Here is a 13,288-nt window from a genome sequence, read left to right as displayed (position 1 = left end):
GCTTCTTAATGTAAAAGTACTCTTTTTGTTTGTTTGATTAAAGTCACTTTGTAAATTGTAAGGCCCTTATGTCAGTTATTATTATGGGCTGATTAAAAGGGAGGAAAAAAATATTAAGATGCCAAGTGTTTGGTTTAGTTTTCTTCTAGTTTTTCATTGGAATTTAGTACTTAGTAAAGCGGGGAGTTTTCATCATAGCATTACCAAGTTGGAAATGACTTTATATTTTATTTATTCTGCTTCTCCTGATTCTCCTGATACTGGAAAGGCCTATATCAAAATTATTTCCAGTATCCACTTGCACACGGTCATAACCATCCTGAGGTTTTCCTTGTTTCTTATGATTAATGTGTCCTGTTGCTCTTGAGGCCCATTTTTTCAGCTTTGTTCTGAGTGGAAAGGGAAAACAACCTTCATGTATGAAGTAGGCCTTTTTACTCATTTGAGATTTTTGGTAGAATACATCATTTTATTTCTTTCCTTTTCAAGAGTTGATTGAAAACTCTATGGCCTTTTATTATTGACCCCTCTGAACTTTCATTGTCAACTTGATTATTCCTTTCCTTAACCTTAGCAAATGGCTAGTTGTAAATTCCATAAGGGCAAGAAATTCTGTGCTTTTAAAATCTCTATCATGGTTCTTTGGTATCTCTGTGCCTGATGGTAGAAGGAAACCAAAATCAATCTTTAATTAATGTGACTGAGTGAAGAAACGGTCATGATAGAATATAGTGAATGTCACTAGTAAGCTTTGATGCTGCCCATCTGCTGAGGACTGTGAGATTTAAGAACTTCACTATTATTATATATAATATATCTTTTGTCTGTATTCTCTGGAAGGTCCTTTGTCATTAAACATGCCATGTCAACAGCCATCTTTGGGTTTGTACTTATGGTCTGTTTTAATTGTTGTGTCCTTTGGAGAAAACAGAAGCTGACTGAACACTAAACAATTTAACTGGACCAGATGAGTCCTAATGAAAGCGTGGCAGTGTGTGTGCAACTAACTGGTTTGAGGTGTGCTTTTAAGGTGTGCTGTGTGTGTGTTCAGTCACTCAGTTGTGTCTGACTCTGCAACCTCATGGACTATAGCCCACCAGGCTTCTCTGTCCATAGAGTTTTAATTCCATAGTTTGGGGAGAGAGATTCAATTCCAGCAAATAGCCCAGCCCTCACATTCAAGTAAGCTGTTAGTTTGAATCTTATTTACTGTCCAGTTTGCATTTAATCTTAACTTGCTTTGATCTTATACCTATTAAGAATTATAAACATGAGAAATTTCCACTGAGTTAGTTTGTACTAACTTGTTAGTTTGTACTCAGTTAAGTGATACCAAGTTACTAAAGAGTACATAGCACTTGAGAAATCAGGATTGGAATTAGAGTTAAGGTCTTGGTTTGTTGTGTGACTTCTGCCCAGTTAATTACACGCTGTCAGCCTTGATTTCTTCATCGGTAAAGTGGGGTAGTAGCTCTCATAATGCTGTGAGGATTCATTGAATTACCATTAAAGGTGCACATAGTGCCTGGCTCAGAATAATTGTTACGGTTTGACATAAGATAATTTTATTTTCTTAAAATAAGTGTTCACAAATACTCAGGCTTGAGAGACCAGGAGTCAGGTAAAAGCTTCTGTGAGTTTGAAAGATGTGGTTTCAGTTCTAGCTCAGCCACTCATCACCTCTCAGCTACTCAGTTTCCTAACAACTTCCTAGGGTTGTTGTGAAGATGAATTAATAGTAGATGCTGCCATTTAGAGAGTGACTTCCCTATACCGGCGACTGTACTGAGCACCTTTGTACCTCATCTTTTTTCCTGCTTAGAGCTTAGTGAAATGAGCAGTGAAATTATCCTTTATCCTTAGTGAAATTATCCTATACCTACAGAGGAACCCAGAGAAGGCAGAATGTGGCTGGACTCAGGATCTGCCTGCCTCCAAAGTCCATGCCCCCGACCTGAGGTCCCTGCAGTGCACAGGTAATTCATCCAGTAGCTTTCTTCTGTGGCAGGCAGCTGAGAATAGCCACATTAGGAATAAAAGTTGTGATACAGGGGGAAAGGGAGGAACCATTAACAATATCGGAGGGAAACTCTTATTGTGCATAGTAAGTCTTAGGACAGGGATGTAGAAAGGAGGACCCGAGGGTGTTTTGCAGGTAAACCTGGGGCCAGCTCTGGATATTTGTATACAATCATAAAAATTTAGTTTAATTTAGAGTTGTTATTGATATTTTAAAAAATATTTTAATTCTAGAAATTAAAGGAAAATAGTGTATCTTGTAAGACTTTCCCAGGGGCAGGTTCTCTTTCATCTAATTCCCAGTTGTACTGTTCTGTTGATGTGTTGTTTTACACACGTCATATTTCATCTGTCTCTCTAGTTTCCCTATTTAAACAATGGACAAAATGACCATTAGTTACCTATTCCTAATTTGGTCTCAAACAATCATTTTGGTGTCCTTTCCTACACTTCCCCTGAACCACTTTGAACTTCAGCCACAGTGAATTTCTGTTCCCTAAATCAGTGCTTTGTTGTTTTTATCGCCTGAGTTCTCTTCTCCACTTTCTCTAAAAGAAAACTTGTACTTATCTTTTAAAAACCAAATCAAAATATCAGTTCCTCCCTGAAACTTTCCTGCCTTTTCCCGGCTCATTCCATAGCATAGCATGACACATGACTTCATCTTTATTTGATTGTGAGTCATTTCCCCCTTCCCCTTCCACCTACCATATTATTGTGAGCTCCTCTTGAGGGGACTCTCAACCCCTTTCCGTAATGTTGAGACTGCAGCACACAGCGCTGTGCTTGGTGTCTGATCAGTGTTTGCCGGCAGGATAGGTAAAGTAATGAATGACCAACTTAAGTGTGAACCTTTATCTGTAAATTTCATAGGGAAGTATTTGAATTAATAAACCCAAATGTTAGTATAGTACAATAGATTATATATCATGGGATGTGTATTTAGGGGGGCATAAACCAGCCCACCCCCGATTTTCCTATATAGATTAACTGGCATCTGTCAGCCGCTTTTAGTCGCGGGGGCAGATGGTAAGTGGAGATAGGCGTTCCAGAAAGTGATGATGGTCTGCTGCTCAAGAGCTAAGGGAGCTGGCAGGTGATAAATGACCCCAGAGCAGTGTCTGAAAAAGCTCCATGATGTATCAACAGGGATTTTCTCCAGGGTTGGGGGGTTAAAAGTCACTTGATTTTCTTCGTGCTATTAATATTTTCGAAGGTTTCTACAGTGAACACGTGTGACTTATTAATAGGATCGCAGTTTCTTCTGCCCACTAACTGGCATAAGCCCAGGAACAGGGTAGGTGGCCTTGTCTAACTAGCCCCCTTGGCACTGTGCACCAGGTTCTTTACAAGTTGGGCCCTGTTCACCTGCCTCATAGAGAAGGCAATGACACCCCACTCCAGTACTTTTGCCTGGAAAATCCCATGGAAGGAGGAGCCTGGTGGGCTGCATTCAATGGGGTCACTAGAGTCGGACACGATTAAGCGACTTCACTTTGACTTTTCACTTTCACGCATTGGAGAAGGAAATGGCAACCCACTCCAGTGTTCTTGCCTGGAGAATCCCAGGGACGGGGAAGCCTGATGGGCTGCTGTCTATGGGGCCGCACAGAGTCGGACACGACTGAAATGACTTAGCAGCAGCAGCAGCACCTGCCTCATGTACCCTGGGCTTCAGCCACACTTTTTTTCCTACTTATTTATTTTATATAGCAAACACTCACAGATATCATATTATAGATCACTCTTTAAAGCATTTTGCAAATGCTAACTCATTTAACTCTCATAACTATCTAATAATCTCTATGAAGTGGGCACTATTATTCCCATTTTATAGATGAGGCAACTGAGGTCATTCTGGAATATGTTTTTCATCCCATGTGCTGTGATTTTCATTCCCTTCCTACCGTATTATCAGAATTTCTTTTCTGAAATTAATCATATAAGCCTTGGTTCCCCAGTGTTCTCTTAGCATCTTTTTTATATCCAGTACTTACTACGTATTGCTGTGTTCTCATGTGTGTCTCTCCCACAGGTAAACTTGGGCAAGTTACTTAATTTTTGTTTCCTTCTTCTGTAAGATGTGTCTGTTAACTGTTAACTCACAACAATGGCACAATATTTGGATTGTATGTTCAGGAAATGCGCTTTCTCTCTCTGGACTTGGTGTGTTCCTTAACACAGTGGCTGGCACGGAGCAAGTATTGTTCTGTAAGAAACTGAGTGGATGAGACAGAAGGAAAACCAGAGTGACCTAAAGTCAGAGCCTCTGCAGGAGAGAATAGCAGCACTTCCTTAATGCCTCATAAAGGCTTGAGCGGAAGATAGCTGAGCGAAGGCCATTTGGTTTGGTCATGAGTAGTGTTTTTGAGAACAACTTTAGCAGCTGTGGTGAGAAGGGAGGCAGGCAGATTGCACGTGGTTAAGGAGGAGTGGGTGGGAAGGAAATGAAGGCTGAAGGTGTAATACCTCTCTTTCAGGAAGGGAAGGCCAGAAGAAGGTCCTCGGTGTGGATGGCAGAGGCCTGAAGGTGACTATAGCAGAGGTCCCCAGCCTCCAGGCTTGGGACCGGTACCTGCTGTCAGATCGCTAATTGCTGTCTAATTGCTGGCAGCAACATTAGGTTAGAAATAAAGTGTACAGGGAATGTAATGCACTTGAAATACCCTAAAACCAATCCCCAACCCCATGGTCCATGGAAAAATTGTCTTCCACGAAATTGGTCCCTGATGCCAAAAAGGTGGGGGACTTCTGATCTGTAGGCAGGAGAAGCAAAGGCCTCAGAAGAGTATGGCTGTAAAGAGCTTTCCTCTGGCTCTTGGGGCGGAAGGTCAGTCCATGCTCAGAATCCATGTTGCCCCATCGAGGACTTGGCTCCATTAATTTTGTCAACCTGTTTACAGCTGGGGCATCCAAGGTTGAGGGAGCCTTAGGAGCTGTTTGGGATCCTTGGGTGATGTGTTTAACCTGTCTGAGGTGCAGTTTCCTCATCTGTAAAGTGAGAATTTGGTGAGCATAGAGAGAAATGAGGTCTGTTAAGTGCCAACTATTGTGTCCTTAGCTGTTGTGTCCTTTTAACCTTCTCATAGAGACAGGATGAAACAGAAGAAAAAGAAGGGTGAATCTTAGGGTGTTTTAGGCCTGCAAAAGTAAGAAGTCAGGGATGTGCTTGTGGGACGGCTTCTCTCTTCTCCATGAGGGAGTGACAGGGATGGTCCACTGGGATGAGGGGAATTGGTGGGGTTGGCAGCTCTGTAGCATTTATGAGACTGGTGGTCTCCGTGGAGGCCACCAGCTTCTCTCCACTGGAGGCAGATGAGACCTGTGAAGGCCTGGCTAAGTATGAGAGGACAGGTAGGATTGTTTTGTGACCTGCTGCTGCCAGGCATGCAGGAGCAGAAGAAGGTGTGGGTAGAACTGGGGACTGACGGAAATGTCAGTGGGGGATGGGGATTCCTGTGTGGGAGTGGGTTGGGGAGAGGGAGAGAGAGATGGGGGTGGAGGGAGGAAGGGAGACAAGGAGGATGGCTGCACTGGTAAAATGACGGTCAGGTAACAAATGGGAGCTGGTAGTCTGGGCTAAGGGTGGTGGTAGTTAAAACACAGAGCTGCTTATAAGGAGCAGGGTAGGGACTCCAAAGGTTGTGGCCAGAGGGGAGTTTCAAAGCACTAGATGAAGCAATTTTGAATGACCAGGGCCAGGGCATGCCTGGGTCACCCCAGATACTACAGTGTTCTTCGTCTGCATTTCTCTTCTTCTGTTCTTTGTCATATGACTCCGTACATTCTCTTCTAAAGTAATCTTAGTCTTTGTGCAGCTTTTTGTATGGGATGTATCAGTTAATATTATTCAGTAAACATTTTTTATTTCTACATTGTGCTTAAAATCATTTTTAAGGATGCCGAATTGTCTTTGCACATACTACTTTGTATTCTTCTGGATTTTTTTTTCCCTGGGATAAATTCTCACATGTGAGATCATTATGCTCACGGATGTTAATATTTTGCAGGGAGAAGTCCTGGTATGTCATTAGTTACTTGCTGTAGGGAGATTTGCAGTGAGCAGGGAGGGAGGGCAATAGGGAAGGAAAAAAAAAGAAAAGAAAATTCAAACATAGACTCTGAATGGAGGTTTTGCATGAGCATGCGTCCTCACATCCTCCTGAGTTCTGTGTGCTGGAGTGCAAGATGTCTCTGGCTGGAGTTTGCATCTGTGATCGGGTAGATGGACTTTTGCTTGGTTTGTCTCTGATGCTTTCTTTTTTGGGTTATGAGAGTTGGCTGTCATCTGCAAGTTAAGGTGTGTGTCTTTGAGGAAGACAGCAATCAAAAGGAGTCTCTTTCTCAGTTCTAGACCTTTCCGGAGAGGGCAAGGACAGAGCAATTTCAGCTTTGAAAATTAAAAGGCTTAATTATTTTGATTATAACCCTCATAGTGTTAGTATTTTGAATAATTTTAGCCATACAGCCAGGCATGATTCAGATAATTATGAAGGAAATTGTAATGTTTTGAATCAGTGATTTTTAAAACAAATATTGCTATTAATAATATTTTCCTTTTAACTTATGATTGAAATGGTTCTCTTTTTTTAACAGAAAAAGTACAGAAAGGGATTTATTGATGTGTCAAAAATCAAGTGTGTGGAAATAGTGAAGAACGATGATGGTGTCATTCCCTGTCAAAATAAATATCCATTTCAGGTGAGCTGGCATATTTTTTCCACAGTGAATTTCTGGGCTTTTAGTCATGTTTACTATTTCACATGTAAGTTCCCTGTCATTGCTTTGTTGATTGATTTCTTGCAGCTTTGTTGAAGTATTAATATAATTGACCCATAAGAATCATATATATGTAGGGTATAGATTTGATGTTTTGATATATTTCAACATTATGAGATGATTGCTACAATCAAGCCAGCTAACATATCCATCATTTCACGTAGTTACCATTTTCTTTCCTTCTCCCATTATGAGATGATTGCTACAATCAAGCCAGTTAACATATCCATCATTTCACGTAGTTACCATTTTCTTTCCTTCCCCCCTCCCTTTTTTTTTTCTCCAGTGGTGAGACACTTATCTACCTTCTTAGCAAATTTCAAGCATGTAGTGTTGTTAACTGCTGTCCCCATGCTGTACCTTAGATCTCCAGAACTCATTCATCTTGCGTAACTTCAGCTTTGTACCCTTTGACCAACATCTCCCAGTGCTCCTCCTACCTGCCCCTGTCAGCCACTCTTGCTGTCTCTATGAGTGCGTTTAAGATTCCACATCTGTGATCATGCAGTGTGTATCTTTCTGTGTCTGGTTTATTTCACTTATCATGATGCCCTCCAGGTTTATCCACGTTGAGGCAAGTGACAGGGTTTTTCTTTTTTAAAGCTGCATAATGTTCCACTGTGTGTATGTAGATATATGTTTGTATGTGTGTGTGTGTGTGTGTATATATAAAACAATTGCTTTTATTCATTAATCTGTCTGTGGACATCTCCTCATGTTTACCAACTAGATGGCTGTCAGAACCCTCTCCTTTTTGGGTTTTTATGGGGGCTCCATTACTTAGGCACAGGTGATTACGTCATTGGCCATTGATGAATGAATTCAGTCACAGCTCCTCTGTCCTTCTCGGAGCTCTCCACCTCCGAGAAGTGAGACTGAAAGTTCCAATACTGTGATCACAGGGCTGGCTTCACTGGCAGCCAGCACCCTCCCGCACCTTCTCCCAGATTGTCACCTCATTAGCATAATAAAAAATACCCCTTTTCTCAGCGCAGGAAATTCCAAGGGGTTTCTAGGAGCTCTGTGCCAGGAACCAGAACAGAGACCAAATATATATTTGTTGTTATAAATCACAATATCACAGGTGTTAGCTACAAATTGGCACTTGTCATGGGCACTTGCCATTTACCTCTACAAGATGCTGCTGCAGCTGCTGACCTTCAGTACCCCCTGAAAGAAGTTCAGGGTATAGAGTGGAAATGAAGCACTCTGTGTTTTAGGAAAAACTGGCAGGACAGGTCTTCTGATAGATATTTTCAGGAGCTGATTTTATGAGCACAGTTCTTGTATCTCCTCATATCTGGAAAAGCACTAAAATCTTTCATAATGATGACTGTTTAACGAGCCTAGCAGAAACCTTCTGGCAAAATATGTGCTTGATTGCATGTACCCTCCCTTCAGCAAAAGTCACATATATATTGATCATCCCCCTTGCCTCTTTGGAGCAGTTTCTCAGAGTTATCTGACGTGCTGATTCCTGGGCTGCAGTCCTCATTTTGCCCTAAATAAAACTTGCAGCTCTCACATTGTATCTTTTCAAGGCTGACACAGGTATGAAAATCGTGGGCCGAATGAGGCAGCATACATCCCCAGAGCCCTCTCTCTTAGTGCTTTATCTTTACCTCTTTATTACATCTCATTTACTGTCTTGTAATAAGGTATTTCTTAGATTCATTTCTGTATCTTATGTAGTCCTAGCAAAGTGCTAGTTGTATGAATTAATCACTGAGGAGAATATAGCAATATTTTTTCTATGAAAGGAGATCCAACCAGTCCATCCTAAAGGAAATCAGTCCTGAATATTTATTGGAAGGACTGATGCTGAAGCTGAAACTCCAATCCTTTGTCTACCTGTTGAAAAAGAACTGACTCCTTGGAAAAGACCCTGATGCTGGGAAAGATTGAAGACAGAAGGAGAAGGGGACAACAGAGGATGAGATGGTTGGATGGCATCACCGACTCAATGAACATGCATTTGAGTAAATTTCCAGAGTTGGCAATGGACAGGGAAGCCTGGTGTCCTGCGATCCATGGCATTGCAAAGAGTTGGACACGACTGGGTGACTGAACTGAACTGTTCTATGGTGTTCCCATTGTTATTAGACCACATTTATTTGATTAAAATGAATGAGAAGGGATTGTTGACAAAAAACTAATCAGTTGATCTAAGAAAGAAGTGGGGATTTTAAAAAACTATTTTATATTGAAGTATAATTGATTAACAATGTCATGTTAGTTTCAGGTGTACAGCAGAATGATTCTATATATATATATATATATATATATATATATATATACACACACACACACGCATGTATCTATTTTTTGGGGGGATTGGCATGTACACACTGCCGTGTGTGTGTGTGTGTGTGTGTGTGTGTGTGTGTGTGTGTGTGTGTATATATGTATGTATGTATATATTTTTTTGGCTTTTCCATGCAGCTTGTGAGATCTTATTTCCCTGACCAAGGACTGAACCTGGGCCCTTGGCAGTGAGAGCATGGGTGAAGTCCTAACCACTGTATTGCCAGGGAAGTCCCCATACTGCTGTATTTTAAATGGCTAACCAACAGGGACCTGCTGATAGCATGGGGAACTCTGCTCAATATTATGTAACAATCTACATGGGAAAAGAATTTGAAAAAAAAAAAATGGAAAACTTAATTCGAGCCAGAGTTGAGGATTATAACCTGGGAGGAGCATCTCAAAAAGCTCTGAGAATTGTTCCACCTTCTACAAGTCAAGACACAGTTAATGATACATCAGTTTTTGAGTCAGAGGCCTGGACATCATGTGACATATTATTGACAGTTTTACAGAATCCAGATCTGAGCAGCATTGTAGTGGGTCATGTAACCCCTTACAAGATCAAGAAGGAATGCTATCTTTTAAGGCACTGTATTGTTCCTGCTGGGAAGATGATGTTGCTCTTTAGGGTTGAGCAGGTATTTCTGCCGATGGGGAGGTTTGATTTTGCATTACAGAGTTACACAATGTACAGTGGAGGGGGAGAGGAGGCTGAAGAGCTGATAAGAATTTTTTGTTTACATTTCTCTTGTCTTGCCATAAAAACATTATTTTTATTTCTCAGGATTATCTATTAAATATGGTCAGGAAGAGTCATCTATTGATGAAAGAGCTATCTGTGTTCAATCTAGTGACTGTTAACATAGTAAAGAGAGGTTTCTAGCCAGATATTTCTTTTTGGTCAATCAGGGTGTTTCTGCCTTGTGACTGACCATCAAGGGTAAAGTGAAGACCAAAATTCTTGGGTTAGCTTCCCATTCTTAATTTTGTTATTAATATTAAAAATATTAGGAATAAGACTGTCTAATTGCTCACCTGGAGGTAACTCTAAAAGAGGTACTGTGGTTAAAAGTTTGGAACTTAGAGTCAGGATCTTGGCTTTCTGGATGACCAGCTACATGCTGATGGGCAGGTAAATTAAGGGGTACCATTTGCAGTGTATTCTGTGTGAGTGGTGCCTCTGGGAGCTATTTAGAATTGGTGTCTTGGATAGGCCTTAGTCTCCTCTTCTGCAAAATGGGAATACTAATGCCTTGATGGTAGGATTGATTGAGTTAATATCTGTAAAGCATGAAGTTTCGAGTTGGAGTAGTCAGTGCTTAATTAAGCTACCTACTGCAGTTATTTGTAGTGGCAAAAGGAAGGTGTAGGAGTGATGCTGAAAGAGTAGTCCATTCATCTAAATATTATTCAGAAAAATACTTGATTGGAATAATCCCTGTTGTACCAAGTTTACTTAAGGAACTTTAGTTCCTTACATTGCAAGAAATAATAAGATTGGCACAGCATCCTGGCCTCTGTACATTTTTTTCCTCCTGTAAAAGCACAGTCCTTTGCAAAATCCCACTTGATGTAGACATGAAGAAATAAATTTGCTTTTGTAAGAAGGGAATCTAGGTTCTTTGGAAAAGAATTGGAAATTGAAATTGGTTCTTTGGAAAGCAATTGACTTTTGCTTAAAGAATTTCCGAATCTTTTATTGGTTCCTACTGGTAGTCATGTGCAGCCATGAAACTAAAAGATGCTTATTCCTTGGAAGAAAACTTATGACCAACCTAGATAGCATATTGAAAAGCAGAGACATTACTTTGCCGACTAAGGTCCGTCTAGTCAAGGCTATGGTTTTTCCAGTAGTCATGTACGGATGTGAGAGTTGGACTGTGAAGAAGGCTGAGCACCAAAGAATTGATGCGTTTGAACTGTGGTGTTGGAGAAGACTTTTGAGAGTCCCTTGGACTGCAAGGAGATCCAACCAGTCCATTCTGAAGGAGATCAACCCTGGGATTTCTTTGGAAGGAATGATGCTAAAGCTGAAACTCCAGTACTTTGGTCACCTCATGCAAAGAGTTGAGTCATTGGAAAAGACTCTGATGCTGGGAGGGATTGGGGGCAGGAGGAGAAGGGGACGACAGGATGAGATGGCTGGATGGCATCACTGACTTGATGGACGCGAGTCTGAGTGAACTCCGTGAGTTGGTGATGGACAGGGAGGCCTGGCGTGCTGTGATTCATGGGGTCTCAAAGAGTCAGACACGGCTGAGCGACTGAACTGAACTGAACTGAGTAGTCATGTATGGATGTGAAAGTTGGACTGTGAAGAAAGCTGAGCGCAGAAGAATTGATGCTTTTGAACTGTGGTATTGGAGAAGACTCTTGAGAGTCCCTTGGACTGCAAGGAGATCCAGCCAGTGCATGCTAAAGGAGATCAGTCCTGGGATTTCTTTGGAAGGAATGATGCTAAAGCTGAAACTCCAGTACTTTGGCTACCTCATGAGAAGAGTTGACTCATTGGAAAAGACTCTGATGCTGGGAGGGATTGGGAGCAGGAGGAGAAAGGGACGACAGAGGATGAAATAGCTGGATGGCATCACCAACTCGATGGACGTGAGGGAACTCCGGGAGTTGGTGATGGACAGGGAGGCCTGGCGTGCTGCAATTCATGGGGTCACAAAGAGTCAGACACGACTGAGCAACTAAACTGAACTGAACTGATAGTACCAAGGGCTCTGTGCTAGGCAGGAGTGCTATTTCTGACCTGTTCCATTTTTTGTTTTATTTCAGGTTGTGCATGATGCTAACACACTTTACATTTTTGCACCTAGTGCACAAAGCAGGGACCGGTGGGTAAAGAAGTTAAAAGAAGGTAAACTCATATCATGAAATATTAATCTGTACATAATTTCAGAATATAACATTCTTATCACTAGGACAGAACTATCTTACATTTATAATCTTTTAATCGACAATAAATGCTTCTCCAAGGTCATTCTTTTCCTGTAAGTGACACACATCGAAGATAACTTCCTTTTTTTATAATCTGCTTCCTTCTAGTGGCTTATACATAGTTTTTAAGAAAAACAAGCTTTCATTTAATATATAATACATTTGCAGGTGACTAAGCACTGGGCTTTTATGATAGCAGGATTTAGTAGTTTCCAAGAAATTGTGTAGTCAACACTTGATGTGGAGGAATTGACTTGTACGTGAAGAATGTTCACTTGTAATTTGTCCTGCATAATCCTCATTGCTTTCTCTGAAGAACAAAATGGTGATGGGCTGACTTTTGTGTTGATCCATCACAGTGTAGCAGAGGTTGCTTCACCTTGTTAGCACAAGGGTGCCTCACCAAAAAAAGGAGGAAAAAGAGAACTATATGCATCTTCTGAGTGTTTAATTTTATGTTATGAGGATTTCCTCATAATAAACAGTCCATGGGGTCACAAAAGAGTCAGACACGACTTCGTGTCTAAACAATAACAATGAATTTGGGAAAGAGTGATCAACAGTGTTATTCAAGGAAACATTCTGTCATCTCTGCTTTATTTCACTGATCATTTAATGTATCTTTGAATTACAGAAATAAAGAACAACAATAATATTATGATTAAATACCATCCTAAATTTTGGGCAGATGGAAGTTATCAGTGTTGCAGACAAACTGAAAAACTAGCACCTGGATGTGAAAAATATAATCTTTTTGAAAGTAGTAAGTATTCATTTTATTCTATAACTATATTGTGCTCAGGATGTACATATTATTGGTAAAGGGAGAAAGTGACATGTTTTTGATTTTGCCATTGGTTAAATATGGCCTTCAGACTTTCAGGGTAGGTATATTTTGTAAGGGTAAGTGTGAACCTAAGGAAGGACTGTCAGTACTTTTTCTCTCCTTTCCCCCCAGTGTTACTGAGGTATAATTAACAAAATTGCAACATCTGTAAAATTTACAGTGAGGTGATTGGATATACTTATCCATTGGAAAAGGTTCTTCTCATTGAGCTAATTAAAACCTTGTGTGTTTACCTCTGTGTGTGTGTGTGTGTGTATGAAAACAGTTAAGTTCTATTTTCTTAGAAAACTTCAATTTACATTACAAAGCTGTCAGCTATAGTTGCCGTGTTATACACTAGATCCTTAGACTTTGTCTTTTTTCCTGTTTTATATATACACACACAGTTCAGTT

At 40.7% G+C, this 13,288-nt stretch overlaps 1 protein-coding gene across 1 annotated transcript in view; it reads left to right on the top strand.

Moving 5' to 3' along the window:
• The window catches only part of TEC (tec protein tyrosine kinase), a 155,303-nt gene that overhangs the window by 97,790 nt on the left and 44,225 nt on the right, over positions 1-13,288 (top strand). The window contains exons 3-5 of the mRNA XM_068974837.1: positions 6,616-6,720; positions 11,887-11,968; positions 12,683-12,811. Of these exons, the coding sequence (XP_068830938.1) occupies positions 6,616-6,720; positions 11,887-11,968; positions 12,683-12,811 (316 nt within the window). The remainder of the gene's footprint in view (positions 1-6,615; positions 6,721-11,886; positions 11,969-12,682; positions 12,812-13,288) is intronic.

The sequence above is a fragment of the Capricornis sumatraensis genome, chromosome 7 (assembly GCF_032405125.1).
Source record: "Capricornis sumatraensis isolate serow.1 chromosome 7, serow.2, whole genome shotgun sequence".
NCBI lineage: Eukaryota > Metazoa > Chordata > Mammalia > Artiodactyla > Bovidae > Capricornis > Capricornis sumatraensis.
Note: the sequence above shows the minus strand (reverse complement) of the source record. Positions and strands in the feature narration are given on the sequence as shown.